The sequence below is a fragment of the Contarinia nasturtii genome, unplaced genomic scaffold, assembly GCF_009176525.2.
Source record: "Contarinia nasturtii isolate CC-2019 unplaced genomic scaffold, AAFC_CNas_1.1 Cnas_scaffold_187, whole genome shotgun sequence".
Lineage (NCBI taxonomy): Eukaryota > Metazoa > Arthropoda > Insecta > Diptera > Cecidomyiidae > Contarinia > Contarinia nasturtii.
Genome location: NW_022197544.1, coordinates 770,677 through 787,551, shown reverse-complemented (window position 1 = coordinate 787,551; position 16,875 = coordinate 770,677). Strand labels below are relative to the sequence as shown.

The 16,875-nt window shown below is 32.9% G+C and overlaps 5 protein-coding genes and 1 long non-coding RNA gene across 8 annotated transcripts; 3 read left to right on the top strand and 3 right to left on the bottom strand.

Annotated features, from left to right (window-relative positions):
* Nucleotides 1–710: 710 nt before the first annotated feature.
* On the top strand, nt 711–2,497 carry LOC116352557. Its single transcript, XM_031785253.1, has 2 exons — nt 711–855; nt 925–2,497. The coding sequence occupies exons 1-2, from the start codon at nt 789–791 to the stop codon at nt 2,034–2,036; spliced, it is 1,179 nt and encodes a 392-aa protein (XP_031641113.1). The 5' UTR covers nt 711–788; the 3' UTR covers nt 2,037–2,497.
* A 1,901-nt stretch (nt 2,498–4,398) lies between these two features.
* Nucleotides 4,399–6,527, top strand: LOC116336607 (ectonucleoside triphosphate diphosphohydrolase 5-like). Its single transcript, XM_031760557.1, has 9 exons — nt 4,399–4,526; nt 4,585–4,612; nt 4,693–4,847; nt 4,912–5,173; nt 5,246–5,555; nt 5,620–5,792; nt 5,864–6,027; nt 6,162–6,261; nt 6,334–6,527. The coding sequence occupies exons 1-9, from the start codon at nt 4,485–4,487 to the stop codon at nt 6,411–6,413; spliced, it is 1,314 nt and encodes a 437-aa protein (XP_031616417.1). The 5' UTR covers nt 4,399–4,484; the 3' UTR covers nt 6,414–6,527.
* Nucleotides 6,528–8,257: 1,730 nt separating this feature from the next.
* Nucleotides 8,258–8,664, bottom strand: LOC116336718. Its single transcript, XM_031760783.1, has 2 exons — nt 8,495–8,664; nt 8,258–8,429 (listed from the first exon to the last, which is right to left on the bottom strand). The coding sequence occupies exons 1-2, from the start codon at nt 8,662–8,664 to the stop codon at nt 8,258–8,260; spliced, it is 342 nt and encodes a 113-aa protein (XP_031616643.1).
* Nucleotides 8,665–8,742: 78 nt separating this feature from the next.
* On the bottom strand, nt 8,743–9,080 carry LOC116352394. The gene is made up of 3 exons (XR_004202285.1): nt 8,978–9,080; nt 8,816–8,906; nt 8,743–8,760 (listed from the first exon to the last, which is right to left on the bottom strand). It is a non-coding gene; the product is annotated as an uncharacterized LOC116352394 (long non-coding RNA).
* Nucleotides 9,081–9,096: 16 nt separating this feature from the next.
* Nucleotides 9,097–12,225, bottom strand: LOC116352392 (dystroglycan-like). Of its 3 annotated transcripts, XM_031784948.1 has the most exons (6): nt 12,158–12,225; nt 11,885–11,962; nt 11,185–11,498; nt 10,548–11,109; nt 9,848–10,461; nt 9,097–9,527 (listed from the first exon to the last, which is right to left on the bottom strand). In XM_031784948.1, the coding sequence occupies exons 1-5, from the start codon at nt 12,167–12,169 to the stop codon at nt 10,273–10,275; spliced, it is 1,155 nt and encodes a 384-aa protein (XP_031640808.1). In that variant the 5' UTR covers nt 12,170–12,225; the 3' UTR covers nt 9,097–9,527; nt 9,848–10,272. The 3 variants fall into 3 exon arrangements, with proteins under 3 accessions (XP_031640808.1, XP_031640810.1, XP_031640809.1); XM_031784950.1 differs by lacking the exon at nt 12,158–12,225 and having other exon boundaries at nt 11,864–11,936; XM_031784949.1 differs by lacking the exons at nt 11,885–11,962; nt 12,158–12,225 and adding an exon at nt 11,556–11,776.
* A 791-nt stretch (nt 12,226–13,016) lies between these two features.
* On the top strand, nt 13,017–14,885 carry LOC116336717. Its single transcript, XM_031760782.1, has one exon. It carries the CDS (start codon nt 13,017–13,019, stop codon nt 14,883–14,885), a length of 1,869 nt encoding a protein of 622 aa, XP_031616642.1.
* Nucleotides 14,886–16,875: the final 1,990 nt, after the last annotated feature.

Here is a 16,875-nt window from a genome sequence, read left to right as displayed (position 1 = left end):
CAAACTGAAAACTTATCACATATCCTTGGAGTACTTATCCTGTTTCATCAAAGGGTTAAATTGTTCCATTAAACTAGACCATTTTTCAACGGACCATTTCAAATTCATTAAATTTGTCAACATGACTTTGTTTAATGATTTTTGCGTGTCGATAAATAGACCTCTTTTATTTTTTATGTGTATATACAGTGAAATATATTTTTATTTTTTCCCTTTGTCTTGATGGTGAAAAATTGCGAAAAATTAAAAAAAAAATATTTATTTTTTTTTTTCTTCGATTTACAAATCATCGAATATTTGATAGCTGTAATTTGACCGCTACAACAGAGCATTACATTCAACTTTCGGAGGCTGCACAACAAAAATAAACAAGAAAATTGTTTGTATCAACGTTATCAATTTGTCAGAGCGGTCATTCGAAGCATGAACATTGCTTTTCTTTGTCACACAAATCGCGCTTAGCAAGTTGTCGTCTCAACCACTCTTGTATGTGTTTGTTCTATGTAAGACAATCAATGCTTACAAACAACATTCTATTTCGACGAATTGATATTTTCTTACATTTTATTTACAAATTAGTTATCTTCACGACGATTTACCAAAGCATTTTTTTCCGATTGAACAGCATGCGCCCTATGGTATAAAAGGCCTTGTACGACCAGACATTCAGTCATTGTCCAATGTTTATTGAATAAACTTTGGTCGTTGTTTTTTTTTAAATTTCGCTTGCTTTTGAGAAAGAAAAAATATTATAATATAGTGTTTGATTTATACGGAAACATTTAAAAATGTTAAAATGTATACTTTTGGCTCTTGCATTTACGCATTTGTCTCAAACCAACTTTTTAGATAGCGGTAAATTGTTTATTTTTTTCCAAATTTTATTGAATTTTTATATAATTTGTTATTGTGTACGTACAACAGGTCCATTGGACTGGACTTGCATGTCATGGCTTGCCGGTTCACGGAACAGGCCGTCAGTTCAAGATTCTACTTTTTATAACTTGGTGCACAATATTCCTTCTACAAGAAATGCAGATTTACACTTCTCATTATCGCGACATCACATAATACCTTATAAAGTGTTATATAAATTTTTTAATACCGTATTGGAGTTGGGTGAATCTAACTCAAGAATTCATTTTTTGCTTGGGCAATTCTTGTCGAATCTACTTGTCGATTTAATGGTTCGCGCTCCCGGCGCTCAAGATCAGACGGAAACCGAAGTTTTACAATCCATTCGCAATTTATTTCAAGGCTTTGATGGTGCTGGATTTGGTGATACAGTGCAGGGAGAAATCCGAACATTTCGTTTACCGAACTTTCAAGAAAACATAGTGGCATTCCGTCATCTACCGCTCACCGAGCTAACAAATACACAACTCGTAAGGAATATTGCTCAGGTCAGAATTCAAATGACACTCCAATCTCTATTGACATGGATGCCATTTAATTATTTTGAGGGGCCCAGTGGAATGTATCGTACCGACGAACCCGGTCCAAATTTTGAAGATAATGCGTATGTAATAATCGGTGAAGAAAATTCGGTTCGACTACATGACGCATACGAAACAATGATTGCAATTGATGAAATACGGACGCAGCATCCGACAATTATTCCGTTGCAATCTATACAATTTGTATTTGACAATTTAAATGTAGTTCGAGGAAACGCACCTAACGGATATGGGCAATTTAACCTGGGATATTGGGAAGAACTCGAACCGGTTGAAAAGAAAAAAGGTAAATTGGAATGTCAATTCAAAATCCAAACAACAAGACCAACAACCACGCCACCGCCCCATCACAATCACCGACCTCATGAGGAATTCCGTCGAAAAAACAAAGTTTCTTCAGGAACGAACAGCTTAGACCCGCTTTGTTTAAATACAACGTTTGAGGCTATCAAACTTTATACTGATAATTTATATTTAGCCTCTAAACCTGGTAAAGTGCCCAATGTACATCAATACATATGTAGAGGAATATGGGAGAGCTATTTAGCAGCTTTTGGTATATCGCAATGTCTTCCGTAATACTATAATTTTTTGAATCACCATATATGGCACGTGAATTAAAACTTTTCTTCTTTCAAAATCCGTAAATTTTTTTTAAAAAATCCTTAGTTAGTAAAAATATATGAAAAGAAATTGAATTGGACGTTCTCGCTTTTTGAACATATATAAACTGGTTGGTAGTTAGCTATGGAAATTAGTTATGGGTTGCAACGTATTACATTCGCAATTAGATTTTTAGAAAAATTTATTGAACAACGAATCTCTTAGAACTACAATCGGATTCTTAAATCTCATGTTGTGCTTTTAAATTCAACGAAACTATCAACTATTGATCATTTTAAACACAATCAAAATAGTTTTCTGCTCATTTTAATTAACATTTTATACTTAATCATCATGTTTTAGACATTTATTAAACACTAGGCAAACAAACTTAAGTTTTTAAGATGAATTCATTTTTTTTCTTTTCATGTGTTCACTCCAACGAGATACATTTTAAAATAAAGAATTTTATTGAGTTTGAATGCTATTTTCTGCTCATTTTTTATTGTTTTTGTTTTTTGTATCGCTTTTGATGGAAAAAAAATAGCATTGAAGAGGATTTAATTGACATTTTTTTGTATTTTCGATGTTAATTGAATCTTAAATCATATTTTAGATCGCATTGAAGTACTTTTAAACGATAACAGTTCATCGCTTGCCCGAACGTCCATTGAATCAACATCAGATTGGGGCAGTATATCATCTCCGCTACCAACAAATCGAATATAGCAGACCAACTAATAAAAAAATAACGAAGTTTTGGATATTGAACTTCCCCAAAACGGAACATTTTCCACAAAAATCTAGTTGATCATAAATATTAAATTGAAATTTATAATTTTAATACTCTAGTTATACGCGCTCATTGAGTGTAAAACAAATGGAATTGGTTGCTCAGATTTTTCTACAATACAATTTTATAGAATTTTTTTAAGAAATCAAATAAATTCAATCGACGTAAAAGTATGTAATGTCCATGCAACTTTTTTTCAAGGAATAAATACCATTTTTACAAAAATACTCGTCTAAATGGGTTTTACAATATATATTTTTTTATCTTCGCTTTGTGAATTCATTTATTCAAAACCAGCTTTGTTTGGAGAGGGACAGAGTTATTTATACTAAAAAATGTGTGCGAAGGTAAATAGTATTGTGATGATAATTTGTATAAATTTGAAATTCATCATTAAAAGTTCGTAAAAGTTGAAAAAATGCGAAGGGTGAAAAATTTGTTGATTTTATTATTGTAATAAAAATACACTGCCAAAGTACTTGGAAGTGGCGCTTGATGTATCGATGCATAAACGAGTGGAATTCAAATTTTTTAGTCCGCAGAAAAATTAACCATGGTTAATGTGGTAGTTTGCTGTCCTAGAGTTAGTTGTCACAAGATCGATCATTCTGGGTATTTTTTTGTAATCATCTTTTGTAAGCATCTAAACAGCTACAACTGATTTTCAGATTCCCATACAAACTCTTGGGAAAAACTTCATTTGCAACGAAAAGAAAAATATTGTTTTTGCGGATTGACTCAGGAATCCGCAAAAATAGGTTTCAAGTTGATAGCTGATACTTTGCTTGAGTTATGCTTGACAAAAACTAATCGAAAAATATTTTAAAGCTTGAAGCTATACATAAATAAGAAAAAGCTATGAACATGTATTAGCACAAACGGTGGAGATCATTTTAGGTGACGACTTGCGTTTTAAAAAACAAACCTGATAATATCGTACAATTTTGTGAGTGAGATACACACAAAAAGAAGAAAAATCGATACGATAATATGCCACGCCATTCCCATGGAGTTAATGAACAATATTCGTTTAAGTTTTAAGCTACGAAGATCTGTTATAGGCACCGCGAAGATTACACTTTTCTTGTAAGTGACGCTTTTGTCTTGTATATTCTTGTAATAACAGTTTGTAAATATTGTTGTTTAATCCTCCACGTTTTACTTTAAATTCATTCCACGAATTTCGAAAATTTATTCAAACACAAATTCACACTATAGGTGATGACGAGGGTTACCCCCCTCTAAAATATGTTTAGGAACCCTCAACAATTTTGGAAATGAGGACCTTTTTTTTGCTTTTCACTTTTTTTGACCGAGAATTTTTTTTCGATTTGCTAGGGTTGCTCGCCAAAAAAGTGAAGAGCAAAAAAAAAAACGATTTTATCCTCATTTCTCACAAATTGTTGACATCGTCAGGAACCCCCCATAGTTTTTTCCAGGGACGGTATTTTGCCATCACCCCCCTCTAAAAAAAATTCCGTCATCATCTATGAATTCACACATTTCACATTCTTTCAAATGTTTTTTGTTTGAAAACTCAGTATAAATAGTACTACTATTGAGTAGAACAGTCAGTTGGCTACGAGAAACAATTGATTCTTTAGAGTTGACAAATTCGATATTCTTGAAAAATGAAATCAATCTTATTCGCAACATTACTGGTTGGGTGCTGGGTGAGTTTTTTTCTGAAGAAAAATGTGAAAAATTACTAACTTTCGATATAAACTATAGGTTCTCTATTGTGCAGGAGCTCCTCCAGGTACTGAATTGACATAATTCAACATTGAAAATTAAATGAAATATAACACTTGTATTGTTTTTAAATTACTTTTTATATAGCTGTTAAATATGTAGTTGTAATTGATGCTGGTTCAACGGGCAACAGAGCAGCTGGCTATAAATACAGTATATCATCGAAAGGGCTACTCAAATTGGAACGTGAAGAAATGACGAAAAACAAGGGCGGTCTAACTACTTTACCTGATGTCGCTGAGGTACAATGAAAACTTATTTAACTTTATTGCAAAAAGAAATCTTTCAATTTTGTTTACACAATAGGGAGCTGCAAAAATAGCTGAACTATTGACAGAGATAAAGGGAAAACTGGAACTTACAGATGAATTGGCAGCACAAACGCCAGTGATACTGAGAGGCACCGGAGGTCTTCGAAAGGTTTCCAAAGAAGAAGCCGATCGTATATTAGCACCAGTGCGTGAAGTAATCAAGTCGTCTGGATTCTTGGCTCATGGCAATTTTGCTCAAGTCCTAAGCGGTACCCATGAAGCAGTTTTTTCGTGGTTTTCCGTTAACTATCTTTTAGGTAAGAAATTTTTTGTCTGCATTGTGACCCATAGCTAATACATATAAAAATTGAACTTTTTTGTGACTTTAGGACGTTGGGGTAAAAAAAATACAGTAGCTGCTTTAGATTTGGGTGGCGCGAGTACCCAAATTACGACGGCGATAGTAAAAAAGAATGATGTCTCGTTAAACAATCACGTTTTCACTGTGTCAACACCATTTCCAAAATCTCAAGCTGAAGTATTTTCAACGAGCTATATGAATTTGGGCGCTGAATCGGTTCGACAGGCTGTTTTCACTTATGATAATCCTGACGGCGCTACAGAATTGAAGACAATTTGTATGCATCAAGACACCGTACCATCTACTATTGGCTTCGGCAAAAAAACATACCAAGTTCGGTAAGTGTAAATTAAATTTTTCTTTTAACATTTTTAATAAAATGTTCTTTTTTATAAACTCCAGAGGTATACCAAATGACAAAGGACAGGTCGATTTCGACGCATGCACACAACTAGTGAGAGACCAAACACTAAACTTGGTTCAACCAAGGCCCAGCCCATTGAAAGATGTGAAAGATATCTATGCTTTCTCTGGTTTTTTCTTCAGATTCAGCAAACCGCAAGTTGGTCTGATTGGTAAGTGTAAATGAGATTTATATTTTTAAATATATATGACCTATCAAATGCTCTTCTTTTGTTCAAAAAAGATGGAAAAAAAGGTGGAAAAGCTACTGTGGAAGACATACTTACGAGTGCGAAAAAAGTGTGCAGTGTCAAACAAGACGGTGCTCCGTTCTTGTGTCTTGACTTAATCTACATGCATGTCTTGTTGAGCGAAGGATATGGACTGAAACCTAGTACCAATATCAACGTAAATATACATTTCACACTATATAAAATTACATTTACTCTTGTTTTTACAATAAGTTTACAATTTCTTTTTTTCTTAAAAAATTCCTTCTTGATTATTTTCTTAAAATACGATTGATTTTATTCTCAACGCAGTTCCAGCAAACATTGGATGGTCATGATGTGTCATTTACCCTTGGTGTTGGATATGATGAATTGTCTGGTTTGAAAGTCGCTGAAAAACCGGTTGGCAATGGTTCGTTAATACCTGTTGCTGTTTAATGTAAATAACATAATTCAATAAATTTCAAAATTCATATGTTTCTAGATGGGGCAAGCGGTAGTGGCAAAAAACCAAGCGGTAGTGGCAAAAAACCAAGCGGTAGTGGCAAAAAACCCAAGCATTAGGGGCAAAAAACAGAAAACCGCTTGTAGAACCAAAAAAACACTACAATATTAACAACTACCCTGTTGAATAATACCGAAAAAAATAAAAGCATTTCAGCTATCGGTCTAAAGAAATATGTTGTTTTATTTTTTTTATATCAATGACTTAAAATCGAGACAGTAATCTTCTGTTTTTTCTTTTAAGTTTTCTAAATGTGAACGAAATTTTCGTTTGCAAAATATTTATCGAAAAAAACAATGAATATTAAAAAAAATCATCTAATTTTGTTACGTTACGATGATCAAGACTCTTCTGAAAAATGCAATAAATATGCCAACGTGTACGTATCAACCTAATAATCTTTATACTTTTCCATTATTTTACATTTTTATCGAAACACTTGTGTTGAATTCAAAATTACAACTCTCTCTCTCTCTCTATCTCTCTTTCATAAACACTTGATCGAAGTGGAATACAGAGATCGAATGAAAAAGGTATTTGTTTATTATTTTCCATCTCCATAATTATAATTATTATTTTTTACATTTTGTGTGGATTTCATGATCCATAATAAATGTAATACTGCAAAGTGTGACTTTATTCATTCCATTGTCACAATTTTGTAGACAATATATTACGCCGACTACTCATTTAAAATGATACGAAATAGAACTCTACATTTGCGGTAAAACGTTGAAGGAATAATGAGATTGATGAAAAATTCTTTCGATTTGCTAGGGTCTTTTGAGCCAAAAAATTGAGAACCTGTTTTTATCTCATCAAATTTTTTTGGAAAATTTTGGAAGCACCACTCCCTTGGATCGACACCATCAGAAGCTATAACCAATCTATGAATCGAGCATTACAGGTCTAGGGGCCCCCTAGTAGGGGGTAGACACATTTATTCGTAATCTCCGAATTGTGATGTAATAGCCGATATCGAAATATTCTCCGTTTTACTATATTTTCAAAAATATATACGCAATGTACAATGTGTTATAACATTGGGCATTAACCCAATTGGGCATTAATTTTAGGTGCAGTTATTTACATACATGATTTGTCAATGTTAAAACTGTCTTTTTTTATTCGTCAAAATAAAAACTTCAACATTTTTTTTGTTTGAAAACTATGTGTTTTTAGTTGTTGTGGTGCATACACAGATAAAAGAATGCATTTTTTATTCTTCTTCTCCCTTCTTTAATGATTTTATTTCTTCGTCTACTGCAATATCAGATTGTGTGCCAGTAGCAGCGCCATATGGTCCTCCGACCATTCTGGTAAAATAAATGTGATACATTTGACTTTTATTTTCAATTTCGTTCAAGCATCAGATTTATTTTCAACGCGAACTTGTTTCCTAATTATTTTAACTCATTATCACTATTTTTATTTCAATGATAAATGGAGATAATAATTATTTGACAGAAATAAAAAATATTACACGAGATTGGTGTCAATTTAGTTTTAATGAAAAAAAAAACGAAATCGGTTTTTGGAATTTGATTTTGTTTACCTTTTGGGCACAATGCTGTTTTGTGTATTGGAAACGGAAAGTGTTCGTGCATTACCAATGGATGGTTCATTTGTGTCCGTAAGAATAAATATGGCAATACAAAAACGGAATCTGAAGAACGTTACATAATTTTTTTTGTATGGAGTTATACTATGTAACTTATCAGAAGCATCGGAACAATCTTCATGCAGATTGAGTATTTTTGTCAAATTATTTAATCGTTTTGATTTCATTCGTGAAACACGCATCATCTCTTACCTGTTGTATTCTCTATGTGTTTTCATATATTTTATATTACAGTACATTCGTTTTCGTTTAAATAAATTTGTTTTTTAGTAAAATATATTTTTATTTTTTCCCTTTGTCTTCAAATGACTTTTTAAAAAAGTTCATCTGATCATTCATATGATCTTCAAAGTTTGCATAATTTATGAAAGACACCATCCAATCTTCACTTGAATTTTCTGAATATTCCTTGGTAAATTTATAATTCAGCACATAAGTATCATTGTCAGCAACCCTAAAATTGCAAAATATGTGAATATTGTTCTTCTATTTGAATTGCATTGCTAAAATATGACTTACACGTTGGCTTTGCTCTCAGTTAATTGTTTATAACCATGCACCACTTGAAAAATCGTAAAAATATCAACGAATTTGGTATCTTCATCTTCGCGAATATCTATCGAAGACACATAATGCCCAGCAATATCTTCTTCCAAAACACGAAGGTGCGAACGTTGTTCTTCGGTCATCGCCACAATAGGGTTTTGTAGATCGTCAATCACTTTGTCTGTCACCAAACCACGCAATCCATCAAAATCGGCCGATGACAATTTATTGGAGATAACCTACGAATGAGATGATTATTCAATTTATCATTACCATTTATGCTATTTAACTCACTGCAACGGCTCTTTTGCTACCATCTATGAAATCATCTAAAGAAAACTCGCCATCCAACTGATTACGGACCTTGATCGCATTCAATGTAACACTAAAAAATGAAAAAAGTGCTGGAGTCGATATAATTGGTTCGTCCGATAGTTTCGGTAAGGTACTCTCAACATTTTCGTTTTCTGATTTCCGCTCGTTATCTGTTGAATAAAAGCTACAACTCGGTACACCTTGTGAATGCTTTTGCCATTGACTACATGCTAATCTGGATTGATTCACCGGTTGTTTTATATTTGACAGCGATGAGAATGGCTGTGATGCATTGGCATTCACAAGCTCAACTATCGGCTTCAATGAATACTGATTCCTGATAATTCTTTGGCTTCCATTTCGAATTCGGTTCAACATATAGGCTATTATTGTGTATAAAGATTTTCTTTTAAAATAGGTTACGTGAAAAGTCATATGTCAGAAAATATCAAAACACAATCACCATCGCCATCTATCATGCGAAATCGGAAGTGAAGTTTAAAATAAAAAAAATATTGCAAATAAATTGTCATTAATATCCTATCCTAAAATTCATTTATGAGTAGAATAAATGCCCTCATTAAAAACCAAGATCATTTAAAACAAATAAGATACAAATAATAATCTATTTAAAGTTTATTCTCGTATGCTATCGGGATATCCTTGATGTTGATATACATTTTCTGGCCGCCTGTAATAAAGAATATTAGTTCCATTAAATTAAAATATCATGTTAACATATTTCATTTCTGTGTTTAATAAATTATTTTGGATGCAGTTCTCAGTGAAAATTATTTTAAACGGAAATTTAACTTTTTGCGTTTCAAAGTCGCCGGAGCGCTTAATTTAGAAACTTCGCATATGTATGGATATAAGTGAATCCATTGAATGAAGACAGAAGCACGCCAATATCAAAGGGATTTTATGAATTCACAAATTTTCTAGCAAAGTTTATGCGTACCCATAAATGACTGTTTATTTTTTTCACTTTTGTTAACAGAAAATTCTTACCGTAAATTTTATTTGGAATCGGTTGGAAGGCATGGTCCGTTTGATGCTAAGTTTATTTTAACGAGATCAAATTCATCTCCTATTATATCTTTGACACGCTGTCGAATAGAATTGTCTTTGTGCACCAAAATATAATTTAACGTATCAATTTCTTCATTTGGACACACATTATGCGGCCGATGCAATGTGGTATTGAAAAATGTAACATGCGTTGCTCCAGTTTCTTGAATTTTTCGAATTGAACTAATTTGAATGTTTGAGGTAGTTGTATCGTTGAAAATTTGTGCAATGCGCTCGATGAAACGACGCTGTGCCGCCGAATTATTGAATTCATCGTATTGTATATTCAATGTAAATTCAAATGCCGTACTATATTCACGATGTGATGGTTGACTGACAACAACAATCAGAGCATCGGTTGCTTGTTATCCTTCACGATCTTCGGCTACCAAAACATGTTCACGTTGGCCAGCATCGCCAAATTTCGGTACACCGAAAAATTCGTTAGTCTTCGAATCGAATTGCAACCAATATTTTGGATCCAATTCAATCCGTTCATAGGTTAGCAAGCTCAGTTTTAAGTCGGTGCCATCTTCGGGATCGTAGAATGTATCCTGATATGAGAATAGAAAATTCCAATTGAATTGTGTATATGTGTGAAAATAAAAAGAAACAAAATTGAATGTTCGATGGCACTTACCGACGGTACTTTGAATACGAGCAATTGATTTATGGTTGCATTAACAAGCTCAACTTGATTTCGTACAATCGGCGGATAATTTTTTATAACATGTGGGGCGGTTTGTTTGACCGTTTCTGGTTTTGAGCATGTGCCAATTGTTTTAACTTCAATTGATTTAATTGAGATTTGCGGTGATACAGCATTGTTCAATGCATTCGGTGTTAAATGTTCAATGATTTCATTTAATTGTGTTTCTGGGCAAATGTCTTTTGGCAATGATTCATTTGTATAGATGAATGTGACAAGATTTGGATCTAGAATGTCATACCAAATGTCACGAACTAAAACGCTTTGTGTATCACCCAAAATATCGTCAATTCCTTTAATCAAACGCATTTCCCAATCGACATTGCTTGCAAATTCATTCAATAAATTGGCAACAATAATAATTTCGTGGTTTACGCTGCGATATGATTTGTGCTGTTGCACCGAAATATCCAGTGATTCAAATACACTCTCATTTGCACTGTTCGTGGCACGTAATTTAAATTGCCATTTGGATACAGCATCTTCAAGTGGCCTGTTAAACAAGAATCACCAACGACACACGCATTATTTTCATATTAGTTAGCGAATGATGAAAATGAATACTTACAATCCATAAATGTTTCTTGTTTCAGCATTAAACTGAATCCATGATTTTGCTTCCAATGGTTTTTCATATTTGTCTAATAGTTCAAGTTTCAAATTTGTACCATCTTCAGTAATGTAGAATATGTCCAACGGCACAATATTATTGAATGGCTTTCCAGCGGTGACAGCTATTTTTGCTAATCTTTCTTTGATCACTGGTACATTGTTAACATTTTCGGGTTCAACATATGTTTCGGTCGTTGTAGTCGTTGCCAATGTGGTGGTCGATGACATTTTAACGAATTGTGCTGTTGTCGGTTCGGGTATCGTTGTTTCCTGAGATTCAATTGGAATTACTAATTACTCTAAAAGAAGTAAATGTTAGTTGCTTACACAATGGAGTATTTTTTTGTGATTTTTTGGTAATTTGCCAATTTTAAAAATGTTAAGAGCAAAACTGACTGATTTTTAAAAGTAGGGGAAATATATCCTCTTCGTATCGCTTTCTTTTGTGATACTTTGGGAACTGAAAATAGTATCTAGAAGCCAGCCATAGTAAATAAAAAAGATGACACAATTGAGTCAGTTGAGGGTTCAGTTAATAATAGTGCCTTGATATTTGTCAGCCGACAACAACCAAAATGATATTAGATAAATATACAAGGAATATAGGAATTTTCATATTTTAAAATACTTAATACATCGTGCGATCAACTCATTACTTGATGCGCAGCTACTGGATTTGCGATAGTTTCCATTTCAGAAAGAACAATCAAAGCAACGGCAATACATAATTCCATCTAAATCAAATACAATACAATTTTTTTAGTCGAAGCGCACTGAATGATTTGAATTCGAAATGTACATTCATAAAATCCAATTAAGGTAGAAAAATTCAAAATAAATTATATTTGAAAAAAAACACGAACATTTCAAGTAAATTAAATTTTATGAATGCTTCGTCACACCGTAACGAAAAAACCACAAATACTTACAAGAGACTTCATTTTGAGCGTTTGATTTCTCTCGTCAATATATTGAAGTGTACGAAAACAAAATTGATACTGTAAAATATGTAAAGACTTTTCACTCTTTTATAACAACAGAGAGATTGCGATAGCAAAAAAGTCAAACTGGCAAATTGAAACAGCAGGGGCGTCCATAGGAAAGGTTATGAGATACGAGGACAATTTTCAAAAAACTCCACCAAATTCGAATCATTTTTCTAATATACCGCCTTAATTTATAGTGACGGAAATAACAAAATAACAACAACAACGAATTATACAACTTTGTGCACAACGATCTCCGTTATTCAGATAAGATTGGTACGCCAAGTGAAAAAAAACTTTTTTTCGTTTTAGTTTGTTATCTATATTTTGATTGTGAAATAGAACTGACAAATTATAATGATTTTTGTTGATTTCATAACATTGATTGGTGTTTCGACTCTGCAAATGCCGATGATAATCGCAATGTTCACTGTAGTACAATAACTGAAAAAGTTTTGGATGATTTGCATTGAAAACGCGTATTCTTCACCTGAGACGCACAATTTGTAAATCATCCCTTCTGTCTACCTAGATTTGTTTATCGCACTTGCAACCATTGGTGTACCCGGGTACTCACATATATTTTGTATGAAAAACCGGTTATTATATGTGATATAATAATAATAATATATGATTTTAACACACGTTTTGTGCGTATGAGCTCAGAACGAACTAAAGACAAAAATAGTAAACAACGCATTTGAACGTATATACAGCAATACAAGATTGCGTCGCAATTTTTTTTTCTGCGTCATTTGTTTATTTGCATTCGTTGAGAGCGGACGTATCAAAGCAAAAAGACATGAATTCCAACATAAATAATCGTGTAGTAAATGACAACAATAATTCTAATTTTGGAAGGATTTTTAGTGAAACACTTGAAGTTCTTGAAACTGATTATGATCAACTTTCACCCATCGAATTGAGTGACAGTGATGATGATAATTGTGAGACCGCAGATATTGTTAATTTAATAGATGATTCGGATATTGAAAATTATGAAATCAAGAATGACGCAATTGAACACAATGAAGAAGAAAACAGTGACATTGACGAAGAAATAATTGAAGAAAGTGTAAACAATAATCAGATTTCTCAGACAAGTGTTTTGACGAGTAGAGATGGAACAATTTGGAGTCAAGAACCACCAAAAAAAACACAACCCTATGTGCATAATATACTGCGAGAATACGGAGGTGCATCAAAAGAAACGGCAATGAAAACATCGGTTGAAACCTTTAAGAGAATTTTCAGTTATGAAATGTGCGAAATAATTATTCGAGAAACTAATAGAAAAGGTAATCAGATGTGTTCACTTTACAATGAGAAAAACCCAACCAAATCGCCTCGTACTTGGTCACCGCTCAATGCAATCGAGTTAGATGCATATTTGGGTATTCTTATTACAGCTGGGGTGCATCGTTCAAATTTCGAACACACGCGTGACCTATGGCAAACTAATGCTTATCCGCTTTATCGTGCTTCGATGTCACTAAAACGCTTTTGGGTGATCTCTCGTGTCATTCGTTTCGACAATGCTTATAATCGCCAAGAGCGTCTTAATATTGATAAAGCTGCACCAATATCATCCTTATGGGAATTGATGAATAAAAATCTTTGCATGAACTACAAAGCAGGATCTTGTGTTACTATTGACGAACAACTTTTTCCCTTTCGTGGACGCGTTAAATTTTTACAATATATTCCCTCGAAGCCATCGAAGTATGGTATAAAAATATGGTGGGCATGCGATTCAAAAAATTCATATCCACTCCAAGGAAAAATTTATACTGGCAAAGATGGAGATGCACCACGGGAGCCAAACGAAAGTGTTGGTGAGAAAGTTGTAAAAGAATTTGCTCAAAGATATCGCGGCACTGGTCGCTGCATTATCACAGATAATTTCTTTACTTCTTTACCATTGGCCAAGATGCTAATGGAGTGGAAATTGTCTCTTGTTGGAACACTGAACAAACGAAAAATATGCATTCCATCGGAAATGCAAGCATCACCGTATCGTACCCCATTTTCTTCTATATTTGGTTTTCGAGAAAAAGTGTCCTTGTTTTCGTATGTACCAAAAAAACGAAAGTCAGTTATTCTGCTTTCAACTATGCATTACACAAAAAATATTATAGGTGCTAAACAAAAACCAGAGGCTATTCATTTTTATAACGAACACAAAAGTGGTGTTGATAATATGGATAAAATGCTCGGAGAGTACTCAACAAAAAGAATAACAAAACGATGGCCACAGGCACTGTTTTATAATATATTGGATGTTTGCGCTCTCGCCGCATATATAATTTATTTCGAGAATAATCCGGTGAGCCAGCTTGCTACTTACAAGCGTCGCAAATTTTTACAGGAATTGGGAGAGCAATTGGCATTGCCTCAAATTGAACAAAGATCACAATGTCCACGAACAATTGGCCATTTTGGCACACGTCTTGGAATTGAGAGTATTCTTGGAACACGAATCAATTTGCCCCGATCATCACAACAAGAAACACAAGCTGTTGGCGGTCGCAAAAGGAAAAAGGGCTACTGCATTACTTGCAAAGCAAATAAGCGACGTCGTCAGACCAGAAAAGCCTGTTCTGCGTGTAATCACCCAATTTGTGATGAACATTCAACAAATCTACATTTTTGTAATCAATGTAAACAATAAATTTTTTGTCAAATAAATACACATTTTCAACTGTCTCAAATCACAGATGAGTCTATTTCAATAAAAAGAATTTATTTTTTAGTTTTTGGTCATTCCACTACATTCATTTTCATACAAAATGTATGCGAGTACCCGGGTACACCAAAGGTATGATACGATAAGTTTCATATCATTATTATGTCATTAAATATAAAAAAAATCATATTAAATAGTGAAATGAGTACAGGGTAGACAGAAGGGTTATTTCTTTTCAAATAAAACTCCAGTGTGATCTATATTGTAAGAACTTTTAAAAATTGTCTTTATTTAAATAGCAAAAAAGCCATTAGCTAACACACAAATAACGAAAACCATAAATATATATTTGACTCTGAGTGACGAAATGTAAAATTGGGTGATGTTTTTTTTTCTTCATTGAATTTTAATTAAATAAATCTCACTTAGCATAAAATAACAATTATATTTTGCTGAAAATGTTTATGTACAAAAATGCATGATGTCCATCTTATTTAATAATAATAAATACACACAATACATAAAAAGAAGAAGAAATTGTTCGATTTTGAATGAAAAATCTAATCCATTATTTTAAATATGTTGTCAGTGTGTTTCACTTATCATATCAGCCAGACTCATAGTAATTCATGGCATACTAATTCTGAATATTTATTATCGTACCGAATCAAATTCACTGTGTAAATGTACACTGTAAAATAAATATTTCTTTCAATGCAGAATCTGCAACGAATTAACATACTACTGTAATGTCCAAATATTTAAAATGCGAAATTATTTAAAATATTCAATTTTAGAAATAGCTAATATGAATTTACAAACGTTTATATTCTTTTTCTTTTGTTCCTTCCTTCTTTCGTGCTTTTCTTCCAAATAAAATAACACTTTAATTGTCTTCATTCATTCAATATAAAATCACAATTGACGTGTATATAACAGTTAGTATATGCTAAATCTACTCACAGAGTTGTTTTTTTCTTTTGGCAAAAATCAGTGAAAACCAAAACACATTACATTATATTGTTTGATTATATTTCAATAAGAACATATGCACGAGCCAAATGCAACCAAAATCGATCACAATATTTTAATGGTATGGAAATTTATGTTCAAAATTACAACTGGAGAAAGTGTTTGAATTGTTTGGATAGAGACAAAAACAACCAATTTTTGAAAGATTCACAATTCCTCACTCGATCTGGCATCACGTTATTTATTAGAACATAATTGTTATATTGCTCATTCAAACCGATCAGTCTGTTCAAGGCAATTGGGAGTGGATGGTATTGAAAAACAAAATATATCTTTGGAATTTCTCACCAAAGACTATGTTTTACTGGCCCATCGATTATATATTCACAGCATCTGTAAATGCGTTACTGCCCACCTTGATGCCTCATACACATAAACACACAAGTCAAAAACTAATAGTGGCCTGCGGTATTCTTCTGACTATTGTACGTATATGTGCGGCAGTAATCTGAGCAGCAACTCTACTCAAATGCTGAGAATATATAGACGCCGAGCAACGAAAAAAGGAGATTTGTATTTATGCATTATTATATTGGAGTTGGTAAGACATTGATTTTTACTAGGAAGTCTTAACAACATTTACATTAACAACAAACGAATGAAAGATTTTTATGCTAACAGAAAAATAAAATGTTTGAGTAAAATGGTTGGAAATGCATTTGGCTTAATTTTAATATGCTACTTATTTAATTGGACGATTTTGCTTGGCAAAATGCACGCACACATATACATATATATGGTGTTTATGAATGTAAAGAGGCATTAACATTAATTCTATCACTAACCTCAATTTGATTTGAAATTTTCTTAAGGGTACACGCTCATTCATTGATTTTCGTTTTTAGACTTTAACTATAAATTGAACTCATGTAGATGATAATTGAATGCAATGTCAAAAATAAGACTAGTCCGAGTGTCGATGTGGTTGTCATCTTTTTGGCCA

Coding starts and splice junctions, on each gene's coding strand:
- LOC116336718 (XM_031760783.1), bottom strand. CDS start 8,664: ATGACCGAAGAACAACGTTCGCACCTTCGTGTTTTGGAAGAAGATATT. Junction 8,430..8,494: donor ACTGAGAGCAAAGCCAACGT/GTAAGTCATATT, acceptor TTGCAATTTTAG/GGTTGCTGACAATGATACTT.
- LOC116336607 (XM_031760557.1), top strand. CDS start 4,485: ATGAAATCAATCTTATTCGCAACATTACTGGTTGGGTGCTGG. Junction 4,613..4,692: donor TTGTGCAGGAGCTCCTCCAG/GTACTGAATTGA, acceptor CTTTTTATATAG/CTGTTAAATATGTAGTTGTA. Junction 6,028..6,161: donor AACCTAGTACCAATATCAAC/GTAAATATACAT, acceptor TTCTCAACGCAG/TTCCAGCAAACATTGGATGG.
- LOC116336717 (XM_031760782.1), top strand. CDS start 13,017: ATGAATTCCAACATAAATAATCGTGTAGTAAATGACAACAATAATTCT.
- LOC116352557 (XM_031785253.1), top strand. CDS start 789: ATGTTAAAATGTATACTTTTGGCTCTTGCATTTACGCATTTGTCTCAA. Junction 856..924: donor AACCAACTTTTTAGATAGCG/GTAAATTGTTTA, acceptor TACGTACAACAG/GTCCATTGGACTGGACTTGC.
- LOC116352392 (XM_031784948.1), bottom strand. Junction 11,499..11,884: donor ATCCAGTAGCTGCGCATCAA/GTAATGAGTTGA, acceptor ATTGAATCTCAG/GAAACAACGATACCCGAACC. Junction 11,110..11,184: donor ACAAGAAACATTTATGGATT/GTAAGTATTCAT, acceptor CTTGTTTAACAG/GCCACTTGAAGATGCTGTAT.